Below are 26,404 nucleotides of genomic sequence, written 5' to 3' on the forward strand. Positions count from 1 at the left end.
CTAAACTGAACTGACTGATAAGACGAGAGCTCTAAACTGACACTGAACTGACTGCCAAGCAATCAGTCAGTCAGTCAGTCTCATCAGTTTGGATTGATTGTTAGCAACTCTGTGTCAAACGTCCGAGGATCTGTACCAAACAATCCTTTCCATCAGGATGCTTCCCCCATAGTGGCTCGATAACAAGTGTCGTGATCGCTTCGATTTGAGCCCGCCTGCGAGATTGAAAGAAGTGATCAAAACTTCTAATGGATGGGAAATGGAATATATTCTGAGAATACACAAACGTAGCAGTTTCAGAGAATACTTGACGGCAGACGCGCGGTAAGGTAAACTTGAACCCTTGCGGTCAAGAGACGGAAACGCCGCTGGTGGTGTGGACTACAGCGGCCCACGTGCTGTATCCTCTGAAATCACCATGGACTATGTGCATACCGCAGAGAGCGTACTTGTATTTTTCCGTCCGCAATTCACCGGGAAGATGCAGAAGGGAAACTTGCGAGTTGGACTCGACGCTTCGATGTGTATCAGACGTGTGTCGAGTCAAAGGATCGTCTAAACAGTGGACTTACATGGAGACAGACTCATCGGGTATCTTTCGTAACGAGACTGTACCGCCGCGAGTACGGTAGACTCGCTTCTTTTTCCGTAAATGATTCGAGGTAGGAGAGTATCCAGGACGTTTTCGCAGGGAGTAGCGGGCCGTAGACTTGAGCTGGGTATCGCCGTTTGCAGACGTCGAGTTGACCATCGTATCGGAAATCTCGTGTGGTAACCTTGGTTGGGGGGATTGAGGTCGAGTCTAATGTCCAAAGTTTGATTGTGAAAGGGGGGAATATATAGCGACAACAGGTGATGAGCATAGATCCGCTGTTCATCCTCTAGTAAGGCAGCTACATGAATTGAAGAAAGTGTCCATGCACCCGCGTGAATGGCTGTGAGACTCGAAACAGACCGGGCCTAGAGTTCATCACTGTCACACGTGCAAGTCAGCCCAACCCCAATCACAAGGACGAGCAATATATATCTTGCAAGTCATCCTAGACCTATTATAGCCTATGTGAATTTCGGCCGTTGTAAGCAGCTCGTCTGTAAGGGGTCATTGCCATAATATAGTTGACCGGATAGCAATCAAGGTATGGATTGCTTCACAACCGTTACCGTCCAGCAAGAAACGTCTCGTTTCCCAAAGACTCTTCACTTTCGATTGATCTTGTCAAACTTCAAGATGTATGAACGAAAGCTACTGATCCACCACTTCTCCTGCTGCTCTCAAAAGAAACTTGACAACCGTGTCAGGCTGTGAAAGATACGGGCTGTGAGAAGCAGCGACCCGCTCAATCACCACATCTGCTCCTGCTGCTTTCACGCCCTGTATCATTGCGTCTTGCGCACCAGCTGGCAACGCTCTATCCTCCTCGCAGACCATATAAGCAACGGGAATCTCTCTCCAAGCTGCGGGCGATTTCATCTTTCCTTGTAAAGCCCCCAGTGCATGTGGCTGAAGTGCGGCAATCATCTCCTCTGCCTCTTGTCGTGGGACATCATGGTACAATCTGTCGACCAAATCTGCCTGGAAGCTGACATTTCCGTCCTGTGTGGGATAGTCAGTCATGCTATCAAGATTGTAATGAAAATCGTTTTCCTTACGGCGTCAACAACCCACTCGTTCGGCAGACCGCCTATGATATCAAGGAGACTTGTACCCTCGGAGGTGATGAACGAGGTTATATAGGTCAACTTGACAACTCCTCCAAGCAAGCCAGCACGCTGCCTCGCAATGGTTCCCAAACCATGGAGAGCGCTGGATACGGGGATACCAGCATAGCTATGAGCATTTGTAACGACGTTCCTTCCAGCGTCTAGCTCTTTCAAGACTGCGCTTCTTATCACCGCGATATCCTCATCGAGATCTGTTATCGGCGGCACTCTCCCTACGCTTGGTAACTGAATTGCAACACATTGATAGCCCAGATGCTCAAGTCTGCCAACGACCTTGTCGAAAAAGTTGGTTGAATGCCAGGCTCCGGGGAAGAACAAAAAGACCGGCTTCGTCATGCTGTATCACGTCGAATGAGCAGGGTGGCTTACAACTTCGTTTTTTTTTTGTCACCCTGAAAATAGGATATTGTAAGAATCAAAAGTCGAGCAAAGACCGTCTACCTACGTATTATCTCGGACACAAGCGGCGTTCTGTTTGTCGAGATTCCATACCGAGGAAAGATCACCATGTTGCGTAATCACACGACTTCGGACCGAGAAGCTAGTCAGGTCAAGATTCAGTAATCAGACTCTGACGTATCCAAAAGCAAACTTACAGCACCCACTTATAAACTCTGTATGATTAGATGATGTTTGTGTACGTTACATGTCCAAGAACAACATGGAACACGTCTTCTAGTAGTAGGCTCGGTACATAAGAGAAAGACTGCTGAGTTGGCGAATCGAAAACGTTCGGCATACGTGTTATGCAGGAGCCTACTGCGTATTTGTACTAGGAGGTGTGCTTATAACTACAGACTTGAGACGCGGGGTTCAAGTTTGGTCAGAAATGTCTAGCTTAGCAAGGTTAAGCCTTCGACTTGGCGAATAAGCCTTCCCTTTACGGAAACCATTCTTTCTCTACACGAATTGTAGAAGGAAAAGCCGCCGTCGCGGGGCAAATTAGAACATACCCGAAAGCACCCCGACAAGTCACAAGGAGACCTAAGGTGTAATGTCGTGTTATTGTGTCATGCAGAAACAATAATGAACCGTCGTAACCGCTCGTTGTATCTAGTCTACCCTCTATCCTCCTCTGTGCTAATAACAGAACAGGGACATCATACTTCTCGTCTTCAAGACCCTTCCATCACTAAACATTGTAAGCCCGTTCCAAAACATCGGCAACCAATCACACAAACAATCCCACCTCATTCACCGCACACAAATCCGCAGACTTCCGGAGACGCTGAATACACATGTACAAATGAGCGCATTGAGAAAATTCTTTCTTGTTGCTAATACATGCCGTTCATATCGAAGTTTGGTCCATTCCCAATTTCTACGTGGTTTCTGCTCATCATCATCCACTACCCCTACCTCTCTTACTCATCAATCTCTCTCTGTCCCTCTCTACATCTCTCACTTCACAACCCTCTACTGCTTACTCAATCTTCATCTTCTCAAACTGTCCAATACTAGCCTCCCAATTCCTCGCCTCCAGCTCGGCCGTCCTCAACTTCTCCCTCTCCTGCTCTTTAACAGCATCACTAACTTTCGCTTCCCACTCATCATCCATAATCTTCTTCTGACGCGCAATCGTCTCATTAGCCTTGTTCAGTCGGTCTGCCGCCTTGGAAATCTCTTTATCGAGCTCAATGCGACCTTTAACGTCGAGGTACGCCGTCGCAGACGTGCCAATGGTGTAGACGGCGCAGCCAGACGGTGCCGTATCCGTGGGCGACAGGATCGTAATGTCGGCCACAGTCTTTCCGGCGAGCGAGCGGATGGAAGGGAGGGAGGTCGGGGTTGTGAGGGTGGCGTGGGTGGCTTGGGTGAGGGACTGGATATAGGTGGCTGCGCCTTCTTTGATGGCGTATTCAGCCGTCAGAGAACGCAGACCCTTTGCGCTGTCGACAAGGAGCTCGTACTCTGCGTTTGCAGTCGCGTCTTCAAAGTCTGGTGTGTACTGAGGGAAGGGTGCAATAGTGATGGAGGGCGTCTTGTCGCCTTGTCGGCGAGGGAGACGCTGCCAGAGCTCCTCTGTCAGGAAGGGCATGAAGGGGTGGATCATGTTGAGGCCTCCCTCAATGGCAGTGTAGAGTGTCTGTTTCGCGCTTTCCTTCTGCTCTTCGCTACCTTCGTCGAAGATGGCTTTGCTGTTCTCAATGTACGTGTCGCACAGGTACTCGTAGAAGTACTTGTAGGCGGTCTGGGTGGCAAGACTGAACTCGCGTGCCTCCAGGTGATCGTTGATCTTCTTGGCGGCAACATTGAGCTGATGCAAAATGTATCGCTCAGGTAGTGACTCTGAGCCTCCCTTTGTGACCTTCTCCCGTGGGGTGAAGTCTTCTCCCAGACGTCCAATGACGTACTTCGTGGCCTGGTAGATCTTGTTGCAGAACCTTCGGTATCCGTGGATAACCTAGACCAACGAGTCAGTATACATTCTTGAGGGCAGAATATCAGAAATCACTTACGTTGACATCAAAAGAGATATCTCCTCCTCCGGTGGTGTATCCAACAAGGGCCATGCGCAACGCATCAGCGCCGCACTCAGGAATACCCTGGGGGAAGGCAGTCTTTTGATACTTCTCCGCCTTGGTCAACTCCTTGGGGTCAAGGTTACCCGCACGAAGCTGGTCGTGCAGCTTTTGCAGTGTGATACCATCCATGATGTCGACAGGGTCTACAACGTTACCCAGCGACTTGGACATCTTCCTGCCCTCAGAGTCACGGATGAGCGAATGGCAGTATACCTCCTTGAACGGAACTTTGCCGGTGAGGTAGAGCGACAGGAAGATCATCCTGGCAACCCAGAAGAAGAGAATATCCCACCCAGTCTCTAGGACAGATGTGGGGAAGAGCTTGTCCAAGTCGGCAGTCTGGTTGGGCCAGCCCAGGGTGGAGAACGGCCACAGACCAGAGGAGAACCATGTATCGAGGACATCCTCGTCCCGCGATAGCGTAAACTTCTTGCCAGGGAACTTCTTCTCTGCCTTGGCTCGTGCCTCCTCTTCTGTCCGACCAGTGATCCAGCGTTCGTCTTCCGTTCGGTCACCTGCCTCGCCTTCGATTTCAACAAAATAGGCGGGGATTTGGTGACCCCACCAGAGCTGTCGTGACAAGCACCAGTCTTGGATGTTGTTCATCCAATGCATATAGACCTTTTCCGAGGTTGCGGGCTTGATCTTGATATCGCCCTTCTCGACAGCCTCGATAGCGGGCTTGGCGAGACTGTCCATCTTCATCCACCATTGCGGCTTCATGATGGGCTCGATGACATCTCCAGACCTTGAGCAGATCGGGACCTTCATGGGGTTGGGTTCCGTCTTGACAAAGAGTCCCTCCTTCTTCAGCGCATCGACGACAGTGTAGCGGACATCAAAACGCTTGCTTCCTTCGAACTGACCAGCGTTCTTGTTCATGGTTCCGTTGTCGTTCAGGATGTTGATGAACTCGAGACCATGCTTCTTTCCGAGGTTGAAATCGTTGGGGTCGTGCGCTGGTGTGAGTTTCACAGCACCAGTACCAAACTCGGGGTCAACATATTCGTCGGCGACAATGGGCATGAGGCGGTCGATAAAGGGATGGCGAGCCTTCTTGCCGACGAGGTCCTTGTAACGGTCATCCTTGGGGTGGACAGCGATACCAGAGTCACCCAACATGGTTTCGGGACGGGTGGTAGCAATCTCGATGAACTGGTCGGTGCCTTCGATGGCGTACTAGAGAATATCAGCAGATGCATCTTGGTTTGTACAGTCTGTCATACCTTGAAGTGTGTGAGGACACCAAACTCTACCATTCTCTCATACCCAGGCACGGACAACTTGGTAGGACCCGCTAGATCTTTGTTGTCGACCTCAAGTGTACTAAGCGCCGTGTTGAGAGCCGTGCACCAGTTGACCAACCTGTTACTACGGTAAATCAGACCATCCTCATGCAGACGGACGAAGGTCTCGGTAACAGCCTTGGAGCAGTTCTCGTCCATGGTAAAAGCCTCGCGCGACCAATCGAACGAACCACCCATTCTCCGCAGCGTGTTTGTGAGGTGCTGATGGTATTCTTCTTTCCATTCCATGGTCCGCTCAAGGAACTTTTGACGACCAAGGTCGTATCGCGTCTTGTTTTCCCGTCGCTTGAGCATCTTCTCTACAACGGACTGTGTAGCGATACCTGCGTGGTCGCAACCAGGCAGGTACAGAGTAGTGTAGCCTCTCATCCTATGCCACCTGATGAGAACATCCTGTAAACTCGTAGCGAGAGCATGTCCACAGTGTAGCTTTCCAGTAACGTTGGGCGGCGGGATGGGAATGACAAAGTGGCCCGGACCCTTGTTCTCACCATTCTCGGTGAACTGAGGCTTGAAGAAGCCCTGAGAGTCCCACCATGCGTCCCACGCTGACTCGACGACCTTGGGAATGTATGCCTTTGTGTATGGGTCGTCCAGGGGCTTCAGCCTCTTCTTCTCGCCCTTTGGGGTTTCCTCGACGTACGCGGGTAGTTGTTCCTCCTCCTTGCCCTTCTTCTTCTTTTCCTTGGCTGGAGCGGCGCCGCCGTCTTTAGCGGCACCGGCGGCTGCTGCCTTCTTTGCCTTGAATTTTGCATCCTTCTCAGCCTTCTTGCGCTCCTTCTCCAGCTCCTTGGCCGACTTCTCCTTCTTCTCTACGCCCTTTTCATTCTCACGGCCGGGGGCATGTTGGCCGGTAGCGTCGTGTTCAGCAGCACCCAGGATGTCCTTCTTGACGTCTGCGCCGAGCTCGGGTGGTGGCGCAGTGTTGGGCGCCGTCTTCTCGCCGGTCGAGTTGTGCGAGGACGCGTTGAGCGCCATGGTTGCGGTCGAGTAGGGGCGCTCGGCGTGAAGCGGGGTGTAGGTTCGCGATAGAGTGCGGATTGGGGACCTCAATTGCAACTGGCGCCTTGTGAGATGTCGGTACTCGAGGTTTCGTCTGCAGGCGGCGCGCAGTGTAGTGGGCGCGGTGCGGGGCAACATTAACAAAAAAGTGCCTGGGTGTGAGTCGTCCAAGTCCGGGCCTGCGTCACCCCACATCGAGAAGCTCGGACGGACCCCGCCTACGACGAACCATGGAGCGATGCTAGGCAATTCACTCAAAGGCACTCTCCGAAATCATGTCGGTAGTGTCCGATGTCAAAAACAGAACGTTCATTTACTACGCTCGACTTGAGTCACTTGGAGTAGATTGAGCATCCGAAAACACCTCAATATGCATCCAGACTCCTATAGACCGTTACTTGCGTTTCCCCCCTTCGCTTATACAAGAATGATACCTAGCACCCTGCCCTGTACACCTTATCGCTCCGTGATTCATGCCCAGTATTTGTTTGTACGCCGGTACCTCAGCTGCGTCTCAATGGAATATATGGGGAAGCAAGACCGCGTGTTTCGTTCGCTGCAACTTTTATGCCATTACATAAAGTCTAATTAACGTAAGTTGGGTATCTCAATCATGCCGCGGCGCTATTTTGCTGCGCAGCCTGTCGGACAGGAGCAAAGTAAGGATGTTGCATGGCTTCTTGGGCAGTCAGTCGGTCCTACCATATGTCAGTCATCTATATTACATGCCCGTGTAGGCTATGACAAACCTGATGGTCGTATCGTAGCAGCTTGTCGAGGAAGTCAATCGCGTCATTACTGACAAAGCGCTGGTTCTCGGCATTGATGAACGAGTGCCACGGCTTCTTGGGATACCGGCTGAGTATGTCGTCATACTGGGCATCTAGTTCAATGTCGTACTTGTCGAGATAGTCGAACAAGTCCTCGGTTCCAAGAACCTTGGCAATCTTGACAAGCTGGTCTGAGTTGCTGTTGCCTAAAGTTGGGTTGTAACAAGTCAGCCTGTGCCTCACATGCAGCCTAGGTATCGTGGTTGTTTACCGTGGAAGAAAGGTTCGCGCCTAAAGATCATCGAGGCGAACATGGCACCTAGTGACCACATGTCGAGCGAGTAGTCGTACTCTTGAAAGTCGACTAGTAGCTCAGGACCCTTGAAGTAACGTGACGCGACGCGGACGTTGTATTCGGTTCCTGCGTGGTAGAATTCCGCTAGACCCCAGTCGATTAGGCGCAACTAGTACGTGTTAGCCATGTTCCTCCACTTTGAAACCGGTACACGCCCACCTTCCGCTTCTCATGGTCGATCATAACGTTGTGAGGCTTGACATCACGGTGCATGATGCCTTTGCTGTGGCAGTAGTCGAGGGCCTTGAGCAATTCAAAAATGTAGTATCGCACGTCATAGTCCTGGAACTTGGGGTACAGACTCCGAAAGTCAGTATTGTTGACATATTCAAAAATCAGCGAAGGGGTTTTGCTCTGTTTGGCGGTCGTTAGCATTTCTTCATAAGCAAACGGCAGCGGTTGGGCCTCAGTACCCAGTCGCCAATCCAGTCGGAGCCGTCACTAACCTGGTTGTCGCGCACCACGTCCAGCAGCGAGACGATGTTGGGGCCACCCGACAGATTTTGCAGGATCTTGATCTCACGCTTTATCTTCTTCTTCTTGACGGGTTTGAGGACTTTGATGACGCATTTCTGATAGTTGACGACGTTGATGCCCTCAAAGACTTCCGAGTACTTTCCGCGGCCAATCTTGCGGACGACCTCGTAGTTCTCGAGCACGCCCCAGGAGATGTTGACAGAGTCGTAGTCCCAGTATGACCGGGGCATGTTCGCATTGACATCTGCATAGACGCGAGCAAGGCTTGTAGCCCCGCTCGAGTTGTTCAGCGCCATCCTGGCAACAAGCGTATTGTCTGGGAGTGAAGTGTTGCCGGTATGGTCGACACGCGCAAGGGATGGTGTCGAGGGATCGTATAGTGGGGTGAAGAGGCGGAGGACGTCGGGTCTTTGTGAGAGCAAGCCAAGGCCAGCGAGCGCAGCGAATAAAGCGAGCGCAACTGTTGCGTACCGAGGGAGGTGCGCTAAAAGGCCGTCACGACAGTCGCGATGGGCCTCCTGTGTGGGCGGGGGTGCCTTGGGGTCGGCGGTGGTGAGCTCTGGCTGCTCGTGTTGATGGTGGTGGTGGTGGATGGCTTGTGGGCGTTAGACTAGTAGTAGACAAGGGCCAAGCTTTTCCCAGCACGCGGGCCCAGCTGCTGAATGACGATCCATCTCACTTACAATTATCATTTGGCTTTCGCTGTCGCACTTGTCCTCCGCCCTCTGCACCAGCCATTGCAGCCATGTTCCACGATCTAAATATCCCCTGGACCGATGCGACGCGCGAGCTGCAGCGCACAGTAGCTTTTCTCGACGAATGTGAGCTTTTAGTACAGGTTGAATGCGCCAGTGGTAGGCTGACGCGGTGCAGTAGGATACGATGTCGTTGCGCTCACACACACTTATTCGGGAAAACTACCCTCTGATATTGTAGGTAAAAGGAAGCGGCGACCTTCTCTCTGTCCACCCCTCTCACCGAATACTATATCGCTTTCACATAAGTCTGTTCGCCCGCTAACGCTTCTCAACCAGAGTTCACCCGTACCCACCACCCTTCCTTTCCCCGTGCCCCCCCGCATGCGTATCCTCCGCCGCTGCAACATCTTCCTCACAGACTCTGCCTCCAACTTCCGCATACCCCAGCTGCAACAACACTACGACGTCGTCGCCGCACGTCCAACCGACGACCGCACCCTCCAGCAAGCATGTATGAGCCTCGACGTAGACATCATCTCCCTAGACCTGACCCGCCGCTTCGAATCATACTTCAAGTTCCCCACGCTGGGCATGGCTATATCCCGGGGCATTAAGATTGAAATCTGCTACAGCCAAGGCATCATGTCCAACGATCCCGGCGCAAAGCGAAATCTGATTAGCAATGCCACACAGCTCATACGTGTGACCCGTGGTCGGGGCTTGATATTTAGTTCGGAAGCGAAGAGCGTGCTAGGCATACGTGCACCGAGCGATGTTATCAACCTGGCTTCTGTGTGGGGACTTGGTACCGAGAGGGGCAAAGACGGTCTTACCAAGGAAGCGAGAAGCGTGGTTGAGTTTGCGCGACTGAAGCGCCAGAGCTTCAAGGGCATAGTAGACATTGTCTATGGTGGAGAGAAGCCGGCGGAAACACTCGCGCATGGTGCCAAGGACAAGCAAGGTCAGAAGGAGAAAGTGAACAAAAACCAAAATGGCAAGCGGCCGGGTGGGAGTCTCGAAGGTACTCCACTCCACGAGACCAAGGTAGACAAGCCCGTCTCGAAGCGCCAGCAGGCCAAGAACAAGAAGGCGAAGATACAAGTGGGCGGAGAAGAAAAACAGCCGTAACGAAGGCGTGACATGTACGCTCACCGCAGACACCAGATGATACCCCATAGACAAAAGCAGCAGTAATGCGCGACAAGGATCGCATGCACACTTTTTTGTATTCTCTCCCCCAATATTACTACCTCGCAGGAGCACTCAATGCTCAACTGCCACTACCGAACAGATATATACCACAGAAACAGACCCAACACGCGCGCAAAATCCACACAAGAAAAAGATTTCCGTTGTGCCAATTGTACAAACATCTACCACCACCCCCTCTTGACTTCCGTCGGCTTGGCCAACCTCCTCCCCAAGTTCACCGTGACCCGACTCTGCAACGCAACCGTACTAATATCAAAGGGCAAGGGTTGTGCCGAACTGTCCCCCACAGCAGTAGGTGCAGGCGCGTTGGCCGCAACTTGGCTTTGAGCAACTGCACTCGTCGTGGCCTGTGGTGTGGACGAGGAAGACGTAGCAGAAGATGCAGGTGCAAGTGATACTTCGACAGAAGGCGAGATGGAACTAGACGCGGATGTCACAGCAGCAGTGGACCCAGAAGCGGCCGAGGTAGAAACAGAAGCATCGCCACTAGCTACCATAGTAACCCCTGCTCCAGCCGCACTCGTCGTAGTCCCAGCCATGAGACCAGGGCGCGTCAGTGTAGCCGAGTCGATAGATGCGGTACTGCTCGAACTCGTGGAAGCAGCTTGTTGAGCACCGGGCGGCGCTTCGCCTCCAGCTACCACTGTCACCGCACTACCGACTACAGTTTGCATTGTGCTCGCACTTCCCGATGGCGCGCTGCTCATGGAGCCTAGTTGGAAGGGCTGGGCTTGTGGTGCAGACATGGGGAAGGAACCGGCAGGACACATGCAAGCGCAATTGCATTGAGAAGCTGCCGTAGCTGCCGCGGCGCCACCGGTTCCTGCGACGACGGTGACGGCTGCAGCCGCGCCTGTGGTAGTCGATGCGGCTGCGATGCCGGTAGGCTTGAGAGAAGCTGTGTTCATTGAGGCTGTGACTGAAGAGGAAGATGCTGCTGCGTTGGCGGTTCCGTTGGTTCCATCTCCTGCAACAACGGTGACGGCGGCCGCTGCGGACCCAGCAGATGATGAAGAAGATGCGGCCGCATTGGCAGTACCGTTGGTCCCGTCGCCAGCAACAACTGTGACAGCCGCCGCAGCACCAGCACCACTAGACGAAGCGCTCGTCGAGGCATTGTTGGCGCCAGCGGTACCGTTACTACCACTCCCACCCGCCTGAACAGTAACTGCCATGCCCACCATGGTCGTGGTCGTTGCAGCCAGACCTCCAGGCGTGAGCGTAGCCGAGTCAATTGCTGCTGCACTGGCAGTGGTCGAGTTTGAGGCACCTTGTGCACCGGCTGTGAGCTCTCCTCCTGCAGAAACAGTGACAGCAGCAGCAGGGGGTGCGGCAGCCAGAGCCTTGGAAAGGGTTAATGATGGTTCAGATCGAGTCCAGATTATCAACTTACTGTAGAGTTTTTGCCTTTGGCTAGAGTAGCAGTCGCCATAGACTCAGCAGCGGGCATAGCAGCCTGCGTAGCATTCTTGCTGCTTGAAGATCCAGCGGCCATAGGGGAATTTGTCCAGGGAATTGGGGTTACAGCTGGTAGAGCTGATTTTCCTGCGGGAAAGACTGTCTTTGCTGGTTTGGAGGCAGAGGAAGATCCCGCTGCTGACTCTCCAGCAGGTGATGACGGTGCAGCTGGGGCTTCCCCAGTCGCTGCCGATGATGCGGATGTTGCTTCTGCTGCTGCGGATGCTTCACCTGCAGCGGCTGGTGAGGGAGCAGCTGCTTGCTGAGGTGCGGCCTCTACTAGCGCTGTTGCGAGCTTCTGGCCATTGGCTTCTGTGATGACGGTTGAGATTACCTGGATAGGTTGAGCGTTACTGCCGTTCTGTTGTGCTTCAGCTTGTGTTGGTGGTGGTAGCTGGCCCTGTCCATTGGGTGCGAGTTGGTTTGCTAGGTCCCCAGCAATGTCGTTGACGCTGTTCTCTCCTGCTGCGGGCTTCGGAGCTAGTTGATTTGCAAGATCACCTGCGACATTGCTCGAGTTGATGTCGCTTCCTATGTTTTGGGTACCGCCTTGTGACGGCACCTGTTCAGGGTTCTGACGCTGACTTTGGCCCTGCCCTTGTGGTACACTGGTCTGGTTCGTCGATGCGCCCGGCTTTTGCCCATCGAGCCCGCTAAGAATGCTGTCGATGCTCGTTGAACCTCCGCCAGCAATCTGATTTGCAAGGTCACCTCCCACGTCGCTCGTGCTGATGTCTCCGCTGCCGCTCCTTTGGTCTTGTCCTTGCGCGATTCCGGTTAGCAAGGCGTTTGCGTCTAGTCCGTTCTGTGCGATCCTGGCGGCGATGTTCCCGTTGTGCAGTGCATTTGCTTGTTCGGTGACAGGTACGTTGAGTGCTTCTACTGGATTTCCTTGCGACCGCTCGGCCCCTGATATCAAGTCCTCAATCCTTCTCCCGACGGTTTCGGGCCGTACATTGGTGTTGTGGAGATCAATCGTTGCTTGGGCGATGGTCTATCAACGATCAGTACATGCGATTTCTTCAAGCATGCAACATACGTACCGCGCTTATCAGGAGCAGGGCTCGCACCCAGGATGCCTGAGCTCTTGTCATGGTGAGTTTTCGGAAATGTAGATATTCGAGTACGATGAAAAAGGAAATTAGTAATTAATACATCAACAGTCCAGCTGGAAAAGAATCGAAGACGATGTCACAGACATGCAGAACCGCTCAGCACCTGCACAGCAGAAAGACCGAGGAGAGTTGAAGATAGGATGGAAACGTGTCGACACACAATGGAAACAGATGGTTCGGATCCAAACGAGCGAAGCTTCCGGATAGTGCAAGAGCGAGCCAAAACCATTCAAAGGTTCATGACTGAGGCGCAAACTATCCTACTTAACGGGTGCGACATGTCAGCCCCGCTCGCCATGTTTCTAACAATGTGGTGCTGGTTTCGAGCTTCCGCGGCTGCTCGAACGATGGTCAAGTGTGTCTCAAAGGTCGAACGAAGGGCCCAGCGTGCAGTAGCGCTGCCGGTAATGTCATTGTCGGGTCAACCTAGTCATCAAGGTTTCTCGCAGGATGGTGGCGTACGATCCATGATCGACGGGCCCGCGATAGGCAGTTTTGGTGGTGGTTAAGCTTCACGATCGTCTGGCCAGCTGCCACGGTGGTAAGGTCTGACACGCGATGTGCTCGAGGCGATGGAGTTTAAAACCAGGGACGTTTCAGGCAATGGCATGCCGTTTCTGTCTCTCCGCTCGTGCATGCATGGTATCTATCTTTGACCATTGATTTATTTCCGCTTAGGTACTGTACAGCATTCCATTCCCGCTCATCGCGAAGCGTGGATGTTGGTGTTTTGTTGTGAGAGCTGTGCACAAGGCTGGTGATCGCGGTCGAGAGTCGTGCCTAGTCATCGTGGCTTGGCGAGCGATGACGTGCGTCATCACCCTTGTGCCTGACGCTTCACAGCCCCTAGGGCCAACTTCTATCGCGAAATATACGATTTTGGCTCGTCGGGGTCGGCCAAATTTTGCCAGCGCACAGTGGAAAGCCCGGCTTCCGTACGTAGCGACCAGCTGTAAGACTCGAGGGTTTTGTATATGTAGCCGTATTCCTGCTCGAACGTGCCCGTACACAACGTCAGCATCGTCCAGCAGCCAACATGGCAGCCATACACGTCCTTGACGACTACTATCTCGCCATCACGTTCCTCATCACTGTTGCTTACCAGCTTTTCTTCTTTGCCATCGCCTTCTGGTTCAAGTTCGACAAGGTCACCGACTTTGCCGGCGGTACCAACTTCATTCTTCTTGCTATCCTCACACTTTCGTTCAGCGACAACCGCGGCGATGCGCGCAACATTGTAGCATCGCTCTTCATCATGCTATGGGCAGCAAGACTAAGCGGTTTCCTTTTGTTCAGGATTTTGAAGAGTGGAAAAGATGATCGCTTTGACGACAAGAGGGACAAATTCTGGTCTTTTCTGGGATTCTGGGTGTTGTGAGTTGCTCTTAACGTCATCTAAATGTGATTGCTGATGTTTGTAGTCAAATGTTCTGGGTTTGGACAGTATCATTACCAGTTACCATCCTAAACTCGCCCAAGGTTACTCGATTCAATCAGCCGGAGTTTGGAACGGGTCGAGACATCGCGGGCATCATCCTCTGGTCTATCGGTTTCATTATGGAGAGCGTCTCAGATGTTCAAAAGTACAGATTCCGTACTGCTCATGGTAGCGACGGTGCGGTCTGCAATGTTGGATTCTTTGCTTGGACTCGGCATCCCAACTACTTTGGAGAAATCATCATTCAATTTGGTAAGTATTGTTCATTCATATTTTGATGTCAAGGCTAATTGTCACAGGCATCTTCATGATTGCTGTATCTCCCGCAGCATACAACTACGTTTCGGGCGGCGCGTATGATGCGCTGTACGCGTCTATCCTTGGACCCTTCTTTTTGACTTTACTGCTCATGTTTGTGTCTGGCCTGACATTGCAAGAACGTCCCGGTGCAAAGAAGAGGTATGAGAAAGGCACTCAATGGCCCGAGTACGAGCGATACCTCCACCGTACGAGCATTCTCATCCCTTTTCCGCCTCAAATCTACGCCAGGTTGCCGGTCATTCTCAAGAGAACCATCTTCCTGGAGTTCCCAATCTACGTCTTCGACCCAGCGAAGCATGCGGACCAGGACAAGGTACAAGCTAGATCCGCGGAGGAGGGACAGAGCAGGCCAAGTGACGAAGAGGGCTTGAGATCTTGAAGTATCACCACCTGCCCATCGACTGTTTAATGCGATGATACCCATTTCCCGGCAATTAATACCTCGTGTATTCACGACTTAGTTAGAGTGCTTGTTCAGCGCATAATCGTAATTCAGCTTTGTAAACATACCCTCAAACGACATGTGTGCCAAGACGAGACATGCCTTTGCTTGTATGTGACTCACGCATGACTTTCAATATTCTACAGCTGTTACAAATGAGCGGGTGCGAGCCGCCGGCCTTCTCATGATCCGTGTTATCGTGAGCGTTTATCAGTACCAATTTAATCAAGGTTCAGTATTCTAGCTTCGTTGAGTGCCAAAAAGTCATCGTGCTCAGGTTGATGGGGTTGATGGTTGCTGTTCTAATCTTCATATCAAGACAATGTACAGCCCTAAGTTCACGCGTTGGGGTGGTTTGATGAGCCCTGCGTGTTCCTGCTCACTGCCCCTGCGTTAGGGGTGGCAACAACTCAAGGGCGACACAACCCAGCAATGTTCGTGCGTCCCATCCCTCGCCAAAGCTTCCACGGTCCTCGCATTTGAGCCGTGTCCTTGTCGGCGATGACATGTAAGAGCGCAATCATCAAGTCGAGTAGTGGGATGCTTTCGCTTAGTCAGTGGCTGGGCGAATCAATTCACCCGGGCTTATCGCGCGAACACCGGAGATCACCTCACGCCATCGCATAAACCACACCCACGGGACGGTGAGGGCAGTCAAAACCATCAAAATTTATACCTCATGCTCGCATCTTTCCTTGGCTCGTCGTATTAGTTGGACGACTAGCAGCCATGAGCATGCTGGCGCGTGTTATCGACTCGGAGGCTGCTTCCACCCCGCGTCGCCAATGGATTGAGCACCTCGAGATGGGATTGCGTCATTGCGTCGCTCCAAGATGACCTGTTTGCAGGACTGAAAGAGCAAATATAAGAGGCTGAAACCGCGCTTCGCCCTGCTGTTCGACTATCCTAGCGATTACTACATCCTTGACAACAACTCTTTTGATATTTCAAGAAGATAACATTTGTTTTCCAGACAACTGCGACATCACACCACAGTAAAATGACTACAACACCAATTCACTCGACAGGCCGCGGAGGTGCGCTTTCTCTGGAAAGAGAATTTCCGATACACGCAAGACAAGAAGCTGATCGCTGCTGTAGGTGCCGGCAACATTGGCCCTGACACCAACGTCTACACTGACGGAGGCCTCGTTCGCGAAGGCGTCCAAGGCGAGTCTCTCGATGGCGATTTCTCCACTGGCCGTGGGGGGGCTGGCAACATTGGAAAGTCGCCTCGCGTAGGGCCGCAGTCTGACGAAGGCCGTCGCTCGGTAGACATGGTCCCCGAGATCAACCAGCGCAACGCGCAGGACGAGTTCCACACTGGCGTACGTCATAGCATCTCAAGAATGCAAGATACAACTAACATGATTGCAGCGAGGTGGCGCCGGAAACGTCTACAAGGAGAAGCACGGCGGCCACAGCTCCTCACCCGACCGCAAGGGTTTGGGCGAGAAGGTCAAAGAAGTGCTCCATTTGGACAAGAAGAAGGAACATGAGCCTTCTCCTCTAGCCCAGAACACGACTACGAACTAGATATGATACCCGAGTCGAGCGACTCTGATGGAGGAATGGTAGTGGCACGAGCGTTGGATATTGATGATACCTCAGGCTGTGGTCTCTCACCAGGAGACAGCCTTGCTCTTCATTCCGTTATTAATAAACACATGCACTCTTTCAGATACATGCGCGACTTGGTTGAATCTGGTGAGACGGGTGTTTGTACCGTGCCTAACTACGACGGTGGGGTGACGCCTAGCGCGGACCACGTGGGGTAGTCGCGAAACCAGGTCGCGTCATCTGGCTTGTGAAAATCGGCCAAACTTGACAAAGCGGTCACAACACTGCGCAGCATCACAATGGCTTCCAACGGACCCGACGCCGAAGCTCTCATACACTCTGATGATCCAAGCCACCCTGCGAACCACATTTGCACGCTCTGCGCAAAGTTCTACAACTTGGGCTGGGTACGATGACCTCGAAGCGTTGGGCGACGCCAACCAAGACACGATTGAGTCACGGCTAACACGCGGGTTCCCGCCAGGTGACAGGCACTGGCGGAGGAACGAGCATACGCCATGAAGACAAGATTTACATTGCGCCCAGCGGCGTGCAGAAAGAGCTCATGAAGCCCACCGACATGTTCGTCATGGACTTCAACAGCAAAGAATATTTGAGAAGACCACAGGTACACGTGACGGAGCCAGGTCGGCCGCAAGGTGACTGATGTCGTTTTAGGTCCTCAAACCATCAGCGTGTACTCCCCTCTTCATGGCCGCCTTTGAACGCGGCGCCGGCTGCTGCATCCACACCCACTCGCAATGGGCCGTCCTCGTCACCCTCCTCGTCGAGCGCGACTTTGGAAAAGACGTATGCTTCGAGATTGAGGAGATTGAACAGATCAAGGGCATACCAAAAGGCCGGGGAAAGCAAGGCAACCTGGGCTACTACGATCGTCTGCGCATACCCATCATTGAGAACACGGCGCACGAAGAGGATCTGAGGGAGAGTCTAGAGGAGGCCATGGAGAAGTATCCGGATTCTTATGCGATTCTTGTGAGGAGACATGGGATTTATGTGTGGGGGGACAATGTGCACAAGGCCAAGACGCAGTGCGAGAGTATTGATTATATCCTGCAACTGGCGGTGGAGATGAAGAAGCTGGGTCTGCCTTGGACCAAGGGTTAAGTGAAGAGCGGTTGTATGGACATAGGCCTTGTACGAGGCTAGCGATAGAATAAGGAATACGAGCACGTCGATTACTATACGATTACATGGATAGTCAGCACCAGTAAGATGGAATGTGGTACACTTTCGATTACAGATGGCACTAGGCTGGGTTGTCGCTTACTATCCTGGTTCCAGCAGGCCAGAAGTAGCAGCTGGGCATGAACTACCCCACATTGCCTTACCTACTGATCCCTCCATGTCACTCCGTACTCCAAAACAGGTTGAATTATCATGTCGAGAAGTGGCTCTCATTGGACAAATTTGTGGACATCTTTGGGATTAAATTGCTACAACATCAGGCGATCCATGATCGACATTCTATAATAAATTATTCAGGCGAGCCTTCTCTCTCTGCGTATAAATGGCTTTGCAGTGCCCTCCTCGAACCTTGTTCACTTAGTCCGCAGACCGACCAGCAGTTATGTCGTCCCATACCATCAGCCAGAAGGCTATATTGTATTTGGAAACATATATTGATGTTGCTATTGACCCCGGCCCAGGTGCGCCCGACCTTCCGTTTGCTCTCGTCCATGTTGTAAATGCGCAGAATAAGGTACTCTTCTCCTACGGCAATGCTCCAGACAAACGGCCTACATCGAGCTCCATGGTCATCGTTCAATCTCTAACAAAGATTGTCGGGGCGATGGCTTACATGCAGCTCGTCGAGAAAGGTCTCGCGACGCTCGACGATCCCGCGACTATCAATAATTGGCTTCCTGAACTGGCCACCAAACAGGTCTTGACAGGCTATACCATTGATTCCGAAATCGGAAAGAAAGTATGGCAGCTAGAAGATAGAAGAGGCGACATCACAGCAAGGATGCTGATGAATCACACATACGGCGGTGGCCATACCTACTTCAACAAGCTGTTGTTAGAGTATATACAGGACCTCGGCGAAGGTGTCTGGGAAACAACAAACGAAGCATCAAACCCTTATGGGATACTCCTCGCGAGCCCTCTACTCTGGCAGCCAGGCACGCATACAAACTACGGTCAGGGCCTAGACTGGATCGCCGTCCTCATCGAACGCATCACCAAGCAATCTCTTGCCTCGTACCTCCAAGACAACATTTTTGATCCACTTGGTCTAAAGGAAATCGGTTTCGAGCCGCAGTACGGCGGCGACGTCGTATCGTCGCCGCACAACACTGGCAAGTTCTGGCCTAGGAAGCTGCGGAGTGGCAAAGGTTTTGTCAGTATCGATCCCCCTGAGCCCGAAACGGTGAGAAGACGTGACGCGTTCCCTGGGAAGGAGGGCGATCACCATGTCGGTTGCTTGGGAACGGGATTAGTTGCTAGCGTGGGGGATTACGCGCACCTTGTTACTGTCCTCCTACCGCAGAACGCTGGCGTGGATCCTGTTAGTGGCCGGCGCATACTCTCCTCCGAAAGCGCCATGGAAATTTGTCGTCCGCAGTTGCCTGAAGCTCTTCGCAATGACACTCGCTGTTTACTAGACTCGGCTGCGGCTCCAATCATCGTCCCTGTGGATCTTTCTGCACCGCTTCTTGATCCGCACGGTAGTTTTGGTTTGGGTTGTGGTGTGCAGGGCGCGGATAGGGTCCTTGCTAATGGAGAGAAGGGGAGAAGCGAGGGGAGTGTGTATTGGTATGGTGCGACGAATGTTGAGTTTTGGATTGACAGAGAGAAGGAAATCGTGGTGGCTATTTGGGGAAACTACTATCCTTTTTGCGAGAAGACTTGGATGGACTTTGTTGGGGGTGTGGAAGGACTTTTGTATAAGGGACTGGAAAGGGAGTAGCTGGGTTTAGGTGAGCTGAATGGACTTATGCACAGGTTTAATATCTTTTGTTAATCAAACACCTGCAGTACGCTTTGCGTAGCCCTTATCACTACTAGGAAAGTGGATCAACGATGATAACATGGAGGCTTCTTGTCAGCGTGTCTGGATGCTCCTTCCCAAGCACCCTCTTGAACGTCTCCAGAGAACTACCCGCTTGGGGGTTCACATTGCAATTCTCATATTCCGGTTGCCCATGATTCAGGTCACCACACACTGATATGTCATCATTCAACGCGTTAAGGTCAATTTGCAGAAGTAAAAAGAGAGCCAACATAGTGGAACGATAAGTTTGTTTCCTTGCGATAGGTGTGTATATCTAACTCAAAATGCGTATGGTGAAAGCGCACGCTTACTGATCAAGGAGACACCAACATACCATCTTCCGAAACAGGGAAATCTATCATCGATTATCCAAACGGACAACCTAGCTATAGCGACTGCTTCTACCTCAGAGCTTCGGACGTGAAACTAGAGCAGTGGAAGTGATCCGGACAACGACAAACGCTCGTTTACCGCTTGTACTCTCAATCTCTGCACTAACTTCCACATGTGCTTCATTTACAGTCTCCCGACGTTTGGGAGTAACATGAGAACTTACACTCTCATTATCCCGGCACTCCTTCTCGCAGTTAGAGCCCCACATGGTAAGTGCCATTGTATTCGTCGGAGTCCACGCTGGACATGATGCTGAAACGATGAAGTGGAAATCTTTCCCGCCTGGAGGACAGGCTGTGGTTTGCAGTTTGATTGCAGATGCAGCTCCGGATGCATTACCGCTGCCGGTTGCCCAGACACCCCAGGAGACCAGGTCGCTGTCTGTGATTTGCCTCGGTGGCAGTTTGCTAAATGTCGCCGCTGGCCCATACTGCAACATGTCCCAACCGTCCGTCCTCGAGATTTCGTAATCCGTTTCATTGATGACAACAATGATGCACATCTGCTTTGTCTGCTTGGAGTTGTACATTTCGCAGGTTCCCATGACCGTACGCGCAATAGTTGGAACCACCACGTTGGTCCCGATATGCGTCAGGATTTCTTTCAATGCCTTAGGCGTAAGAGTGCGCGCCCTGGCGGCAACCCAAGCTGCCCAGGTTTCCGGTGGAATATCTGGGGCCTGAACCATGGGCAGAACCTGTGGTCCTGCATATCTTGCAGCAATTATTGCCAGCACTGCAGAAGCCGCCGATGCAAAGCCGGGTTGTAAGAGCGTAGCCGTCAAGATCGCCCTAGAAACAACGTTGTCCAGGTCTTCAACGTATGCAATCTTCATTTCGTCCGTGCAAATCGCAATTGAATCAGCATTTCTCGTAAGCCGCTCTCGTAAAGTATCATGTTTTAACCCGAGAAGGTCCTTCGAATACGACCAATACATCTTGGAGTTGAAGGCAGAAGTCCGACGTTAGTGATATGTATAGCGATGTTCAAACGAGGCGACGTGATAGATGACGAATAATATTGGAGAAAAGGCTGTTATCTGGTATTGACAAAAACCGTTCATGGCTACTTAAGAATTTCCATATGCAGCACCGATGATAGATTCTTGTCCGTAAGAAGACGAAGCACAACCACTCACGGAATAGCCGAGGCGGTTTTGATGAGTTAGGTATAGATGGGCGCGAAGGCCTGTTCTCGCTTCGAACACGGACTGGACACGTGCGCACGACAAGGGTCATGCAACACTTAGGGTTCGATCTAGACCTCGAGTGCGTGCCTTTTGTAGGCAGATTGTTACGCAGTGCGGCGACATGTACATCTCAGCCAGCCACTGATAGCCTAAAGTGCAATTCTGATTTTGGATTTTCATACTAGGCTCTATCAACATCTGCTCTTCGGAATGGCCGTACATTCACCTTCCTTTTTATCTATTCTAGCCATGAAATGTGGCTTTGAGGTTTATCGAAAGTATCATGTGGCTTATCCACTGAGTCTGGACCGGACTTACACGCGACCGAGCAAGAGCTCAGGCTTCATTCGTACCTAGGTGGACTCGGTCATGATTGGAGGCTACGACGAGTTTCGGACGTACCAATATCATACATAATGATACTGTGCGCATGCGTTTTCAGCGGCATTCTGGAGTGACTTCATCTATTCGAAGAATCTAACTAGAATTTGCAGATATCTCCAACCACACAGAGCGCGCGCTTCGTCATGACTACCGGGCCGTTGTTAGGAGGCGAAGATGCTGATGGCTCAAAAAACACCGACCCGCTACCCGAGGCACCAATGCCAATATTCGCTAACATGGCAATTCAAGGTGGTAGAGGTTGGACCAAGAAAAATCAACCGGTCCATGAATCTATGACCATTGCTGCCTTGATAGCATCCAAGTTCCCAATATCCGAAGGAACGACATACAAAAACGCTCCCAAAGAGATCAAGGAGTTTCTCCGCGGTTGTGTTTGGAATGACGACCCAGGATGCCTATTATTCGAGCAGGACGCACATGACAATTACAAGCTTAGTGATGGAATCCAATGGGGAGCAGAGTACAAATCTGCAGAGGGGGGTCTAGTTGGCGGGTTCATTGGATTCATAACTCGCACTCCACAGCAAACCATTACAGGACGATCCCACTTTGGTGACTTGCAGTTCCTCCACGCCATGGCTGCGCAGGAAAAAGAAGAGCCCCAGGAAACCAAGTCAAAAATCATGATGTGGCTGGAAATCATGTACAAGCTATCAGTGGGCGACCAGGATATTCATGAGAACATGAGACTCGACCAAATCGATGTTTCCAGCTCCTCACAGTACCAACTTCGAATGTTTTTCAAGGAAGACACTTCTCCCAATGGCGCAGAGACCCTACGTGGGTTACTCACTCACAATACGCAGTATGAAGACACCATGATTTCACGCCGAGCATTGGGCAGCTGTTTCCATATCATCCAAGACTCTTATGCCAGAGGGCACGTTAGACGTTGGCCATTGAATGCCGGAGAACTCGAAAGTCACAGTATGTTATTCGCATGCTATCTTACAACGCATTCAATCTAACCCTATACAGTGCCCCTAAAGATGAAACCTGGCGTAGCAGATCGCTGGGGCAAGATAGAAAACTTCCACACCTACAGAGGCCAATCCTCAGACCATGGCCATTACGACCACAGCGACGTTCAAGTCGAAGAGTGGGGCAACCTTGGAGATTTGGACAAGTTCAATGGGATGATTGGAGTACGTGACGGTATTGATGCATGCATTACTCTGGCGAACTACTGGCATGATCGGGTTGCTTGGGAAAACGGAGTGCAGACATGGTTGAGGGATACTGTTTTCGCTCTTGCTGAAGATGTAACTCGGGCGAATCATGAAGTGTAATGGAGTGGTACGCTTGGTATTATGGATCTTATCACTACTTATTTTCAACGTTAGAGTTAAAGTCTTGAGTACGTACTACGTTTTATACACAACGTGCTTTGGTTGCAATTAATGTATCTTTCAAATAAGTATATATACAGCTGCATATAGTGAAGCCAAGTGCTTGGGAACACACTTCTACTACGATACAACACAGTATAAATCAACAGCGTTGTGCCTGCGTCTTATCACCAACACGTCAATCAAATCAATACACAACGTGCGTGAGAAGGAAAGAAAAGGAAAGAAAAGAAGAAGGGACTGAGTCCAACATAGGTTCAAGCTAGTGAGCCGTGTCGCCCTGAAACATGAACAAGTAGAACGACTTCCCATCTCTTCTGAATAAATTGAAATGTTGTACATTGGCAGCTCAAATACTCGTAGAGCTACACACTGTTCCGGCGCCCTTCCCTTTCCCATCGCTTCTAATCCTGCTTCGGGCATCATACATCTCCCACAAAATGGAACTCGCGCATGAATAGCCACAAAAGTTATACAGCTGTCATGAACAGAAACACGCAAATTCCAAAACACAAAAAAGCCTTTCTTCGTCTCCTGCGCTCGAAATCCATGCCGGAGGACATATACCATCCCATTCGTTCAACACTTCTTCCCCCCGAGATAAAACTTCCCATTTTTCTAGCTCTGCCCCACTCAACCGCCCCGAGCTCTTCTTCCTCCAAAACAGATCCTACACCAAATCTCTAAGAGACAGGCTTCACTTCCAACGCCCCATTAGCACTCTCCTTGCTCATCATTCCCTCCCCCGCGGCACCGCTTTCCCCTTTTACCAATGTAGGCAAACTGACCCCCCTCTGCTGTCCCTCCTCTTGTTGCAGTACTTCTGGACGCCACCTAACCAGCAGTTTCCTCGCACTAGGTTTTGCCCTCTCATTCTCAGTCCACATCTCCGCCAGCACATCAACCACCAACTTCCTTACCGGCGGCCGAAACATGTATAGGTAATGAAGACAGCTGCACGCTAGGTCAATGCGCTCGGGGTCTTCTGCCATTTTCTTAAGGCGGCTGAGGATATCTTTGTCGATTTGGGGAATCTCCGAGAGGAAGCGGATGATGATTTTATCCGTGTGTTCGATGTAGGGAAGTATGCCATCGAGGAAGCGGAGGGCGCAGCGGTGGTAATTACCTGGTGAGGATTTGGTGGATGTGTGTTTGTGGCCATTTGATGTGGTGGCGGAGTCTTTGTCTTCTTCACCGGTCTGGGCAAGAATCATGTCATTGTACCATTCTTCGTTGAGCCAGGAGATGGCCACGTCGATGCGGGATTTCCAGTTGTAAAGTATGTATTGGTACAGACTGTCTCTTACCATGTCGCTGATGCGCAGGCTGCCCTTGGAGTTCTTGACCGCATACTCGTCTTTGATGCCATCTTGTGGGTCGTCCAGTCCAGCACTAGCTCGTGTAGCTAGTCGGGAGAGTATAGTGACCCAGGCATCTCTGTTGTAGTCGGTAGCGGCGAGGCGGTTGAAGCCGCCCTTTGCGACCTTGCTCTTTTGGGTCTCATCTACACTGCTCAGCATGCCGAAGGCTCGATGTACGGTCATGTCACCGTACTTCTGAACGTCCTGTTCTGATAACGGAGGTGCCTCGGGCAATTTGTAGGGGGCCAAAGTGGTCGATGGTCCACCTTGTGAGGGGAAGGGGTTTGAAGGAAGACCATCGAGCTTGTTGATGAGTTGTTCAGCGTCTTCGGGTTCGAAGTCAGGCTCGTATTCCTCTTCGTCCTCTGTGGCGGCGGTTGTCGGGGGTTGTGCGGGTCGGCTTGCAGCGGTCTGCTTCAGTGTTTGATACCGGGCGCGGACGGCCTGTGTAACATTAGCAAGTGAATGGCTGGTGGGTCTCGTTGCTGTTCAGCAGCCACGGGTTTGGCAGTCTACAAGACGAGTAGACATCACATACGCTGATAGCTTGTTCGAGCTTTTGCGGGTTCACCGACTGCAGAACAGGCACCACTATCCTCAATAATTGCTCTGGATCTCTGAAGTTTTGTACGTCAAAGTTGGCAGTGCTGCCTTCAGCATTCAATGTGTATAGTTGTCGCCAGCTCACTTCGCCAGGCGGTAGCGGCTGGACAGATGGCGTACGACTCGGAGGTTCCGCGACTAATCGTTGCCTCTTCGCTTGGTCTAGACCATCTGTCGGCTCACTAGGTGCTGGTCGCTTGCGATTCGCTTCATCGAAGACTTCCACCCGTTTGCGATGCATGTGTTCCAAGAACTGCTGTATCCGTCCGTTGACGGGGTTCTCGGGATTCCTGTGGTCATGAGAATCAGCAGTATCATGAGGTAGTAAGGCAGACACACCTCTTCATGATGTTTACAAGTAGTGCTCTTGTTGTGCGCTCAATCGACTTCATGATGACCTTGTTCTTGGGCGTCATGGGTGAATTGGCGAGCTTCAGAGGGTTGAAGTTGAAGACACTGGTCAAGATCTTATTTGCAGCATTTGGTCGACGGTGAATAAGCATGCCCAAGCTGTTGAGGGTCGCAGTCACGAGCAAGCCGTCACTATTCTCTGTTAGAGGCATTCCGGCAGTCTGCGACTGTCTATCTAACCTGTGATCTCCGTTTATGATATCCAACAACCTGTCCAACAGTCCGTGTCCTTCAGCCTCGAGGCTCGCGTATGGTATCAGGGGGTGGTCGCGGGAGACGAGGGAAAGGGAGATGTCGTTTTGGTCGGCGCGCTGCAAGGCATCAGATGGATGTATATGGGTTGGAAGAGGTGTGGTGATTACCCTTGGGTCTGCCACGCCTGGTGTCTGGACCAGGACGACTTGTTGAAGAAACTTGACGCAACATATGCGCACACCTGGCGCGGCTGTGTCCATGCGACGCAAAATGTTGGTTTTGATGCCGGCCATGAGCTGCCACTTTTGCGCATCGCTGGGGTCGGAGACACTGGCACATGCAAGTATAAGAACGGGTTCGCATGAATGCAGGCATGGCATGGCATGGCATATTTGGCATGGGGACTTCTATCTGATGCGTGGGACCACTTACATGTGTTTGTAGACAAGCGGGTACACGCTCGCAGCCGCCTGGATGGCGCTCTTGATAACGCTCTTGTCCTCAACATTCTCGAGGTAAGCCTTCAGGGTAGCCAAGACAGAGGGCGCGCTCTGCTGCTTGACCTCCTGGGGCCATGTGGGCGATGCAAAGGCCTCGGCTAGGAAGTCGGCGCCCCAACGTTGTATCTCGATGCTCTGGTCTTCACTGTAGCCGATGATGGGAAGCACGCCCGGTATGATGGTAGGATAGTATCTACCGTCGCCTAACGCGAGCGACCGGGCCGACTCCATCTGCTGTATCGTCTGCGAACTCATGGCGGTGGTTGGTGGCGAGTGCACAAGAGACGAGCTGTGTATGCTTGAAGGGGTGAAGTAGTAGTGACGCTGATTCACGCGCGCAATGCAGTCAAACTAAGAGCGCGACAAAGCCCAGTATCCGCCGTCAAGGGCGCTCCCATTCCCAGCAATGCTACAACCAAAGAGAAGAGAAGGCGTGTTTGCGCGACTGGTGGTGCGACTGGTGTTTGAGACTGATGTTGCGACTGATGTTGTGGCTACAGCTGCGGGTGAGGTGAGTGACGCGGAGGGTTCGCGGCAGTGCCATGATGATCTGCGCCTGGCCGCCAAGGCCGCCTAG

The 26,404-nt window shown here is 51.8% G+C and overlaps 12 protein-coding genes across 12 annotated transcripts; 6 read left to right on the plus strand and 6 right to left on the minus strand.

The window, feature by feature from the left end:
- Positions 1-1,243: 1,243 nt before the first annotated feature.
- J4E82_010792 (uncharacterized protein) lies at positions 1,244-2,058 on the minus strand (the record flags this gene model as incomplete). Its single annotated transcript, XM_051737002.1, has 2 exons — positions 1,244-1,594; positions 1,660-2,058. The coding sequence occupies 2 exons, from the start codon at positions 2,056-2,058 to the stop codon at positions 1,244-1,246; spliced, it is 750 nt and encodes a 249-aa protein (XP_051583220.1).
- A 1,087-nt stretch (positions 2,059-3,145) lies between these two features.
- Positions 3,146-6,532, minus strand: J4E82_010793 (uncharacterized protein; the record flags this gene model as incomplete). The annotated part of the gene is made up of 3 exons (XM_051737003.1): positions 3,146-4,126; positions 4,182-5,426; positions 5,474-6,532. The coding sequence occupies 3 exons, from the start codon at positions 6,530-6,532 to the stop codon at positions 3,146-3,148; spliced, it is 3,285 nt and encodes a 1,094-aa protein (XP_051583221.1).
- A 635-nt stretch (positions 6,533-7,167) lies between these two features.
- On the minus strand, positions 7,168-8,850 carry J4E82_010794 (uncharacterized protein; the record flags this gene model as incomplete). Its single annotated transcript, XM_051737004.1, has 6 exons — positions 7,168-7,254; positions 7,306-7,532; positions 7,598-7,790; positions 7,841-8,035; positions 8,128-8,721; positions 8,842-8,850. 6 exons carry the CDS (start codon positions 8,848-8,850, stop codon positions 7,168-7,170), a joined length of 1,305 nt encoding a protein of 434 aa, XP_051583222.1.
- A 387-nt stretch (positions 8,851-9,237) lies between these two features.
- J4E82_010795 (uncharacterized protein) lies at positions 9,238-9,984 on the plus strand (the record flags this gene model as incomplete). Its single annotated transcript, XM_051737005.1, has 1 exon — positions 9,238-9,984. The coding sequence occupies one exon, from the start codon at positions 9,238-9,240 to the stop codon at positions 9,982-9,984; it is 747 nt and encodes a 248-aa protein (XP_051583223.1).
- A 245-nt stretch (positions 9,985-10,229) lies between these two features.
- On the minus strand, positions 10,230-12,620 carry J4E82_010796 (uncharacterized protein; the record flags this gene model as incomplete). Its single annotated transcript, XM_051737006.1, has 3 exons — positions 10,230-11,411; positions 11,462-12,520; positions 12,570-12,620. 3 exons carry the CDS (start codon positions 12,618-12,620, stop codon positions 10,230-10,232), a joined length of 2,292 nt encoding a protein of 763 aa, XP_051583224.1.
- A 1,057-nt stretch (positions 12,621-13,677) lies between these two features.
- Positions 13,678-14,779, plus strand: J4E82_010797 (uncharacterized protein; the record flags this gene model as incomplete). Its single annotated transcript, XM_051737007.1, has 3 exons — positions 13,678-14,015; positions 14,063-14,331; positions 14,379-14,779. 3 exons carry the CDS (start codon positions 13,678-13,680, stop codon positions 14,777-14,779), a joined length of 1,008 nt encoding a protein of 335 aa, XP_051583225.1.
- A 1,063-nt stretch (positions 14,780-15,842) lies between these two features.
- Positions 15,843-16,378, plus strand: J4E82_010798 (uncharacterized protein; the record flags this gene model as incomplete). The annotated part of the gene is made up of 3 exons (XM_051737008.1): positions 15,843-15,879; positions 15,944-16,170; positions 16,220-16,378. 3 exons carry the CDS (start codon positions 15,843-15,845, stop codon positions 16,376-16,378), a joined length of 423 nt encoding a protein of 140 aa, XP_051583226.1.
- Positions 16,379-16,701: 323 nt separating this feature from the next.
- On the plus strand, positions 16,702-17,530 carry MDE1 (Methylthioribulose-1-phosphate dehydratase; the record flags this gene model as incomplete). The annotated part of the gene is made up of 3 exons (XM_051737009.1): positions 16,702-16,809; positions 16,887-17,030; positions 17,081-17,530. The coding sequence occupies 3 exons, from the start codon at positions 16,702-16,704 to the stop codon at positions 17,528-17,530; spliced, it is 702 nt and encodes a 233-aa protein (XP_051583227.1).
- Positions 17,531-17,993: 463 nt separating this feature from the next.
- J4E82_010800 (uncharacterized protein) lies at positions 17,994-19,337 on the plus strand (the record flags this gene model as incomplete). Its single annotated transcript, XM_051737010.1, has 1 exon — positions 17,994-19,337. One exon carries the CDS (start codon positions 17,994-17,996, stop codon positions 19,335-19,337), a length of 1,344 nt encoding a protein of 447 aa, XP_051583228.1.
- A 490-nt stretch (positions 19,338-19,827) lies between these two features.
- On the minus strand, positions 19,828-20,649 carry J4E82_010801 (uncharacterized protein; the record flags this gene model as incomplete). Its single annotated transcript, XM_051737011.1, has 1 exon — positions 19,828-20,649. The coding sequence occupies one exon, from the start codon at positions 20,647-20,649 to the stop codon at positions 19,828-19,830; it is 822 nt and encodes a 273-aa protein (XP_051583229.1).
- An 881-nt stretch (positions 20,650-21,530) lies between these two features.
- Positions 21,531-22,697, plus strand: J4E82_010802 (uncharacterized protein; the record flags this gene model as incomplete). The annotated part of the gene is made up of 2 exons (XM_051737012.1): positions 21,531-22,335; positions 22,387-22,697. The coding sequence occupies 2 exons, from the start codon at positions 21,531-21,533 to the stop codon at positions 22,695-22,697; spliced, it is 1,116 nt and encodes a 371-aa protein (XP_051583230.1).
- Positions 22,698-23,440: 743 nt separating this feature from the next.
- On the minus strand, positions 23,441-26,082 carry J4E82_010803 (uncharacterized protein; the record flags this gene model as incomplete). The annotated part of the gene is made up of 6 exons (XM_051737013.1): positions 23,441-24,562; positions 24,657-25,011; positions 25,061-25,264; positions 25,313-25,443; positions 25,495-25,657; positions 25,760-26,082. 6 exons carry the CDS (start codon positions 26,080-26,082, stop codon positions 23,441-23,443), a joined length of 2,298 nt encoding a protein of 765 aa, XP_051583231.1.
- Positions 26,083-26,404: the final 322 nt, after the last annotated feature.

Source organism: Alternaria postmessia (genome assembly GCF_024291825.1).
Source record: "Alternaria postmessia strain BMP 2775 chromosome Unknown scaffold_144, whole genome shotgun sequence".
In the NCBI taxonomy this organism is placed as follows: domain Eukaryota; kingdom Fungi; phylum Ascomycota; class Dothideomycetes; order Pleosporales; family Pleosporaceae; genus Alternaria; species Alternaria postmessia.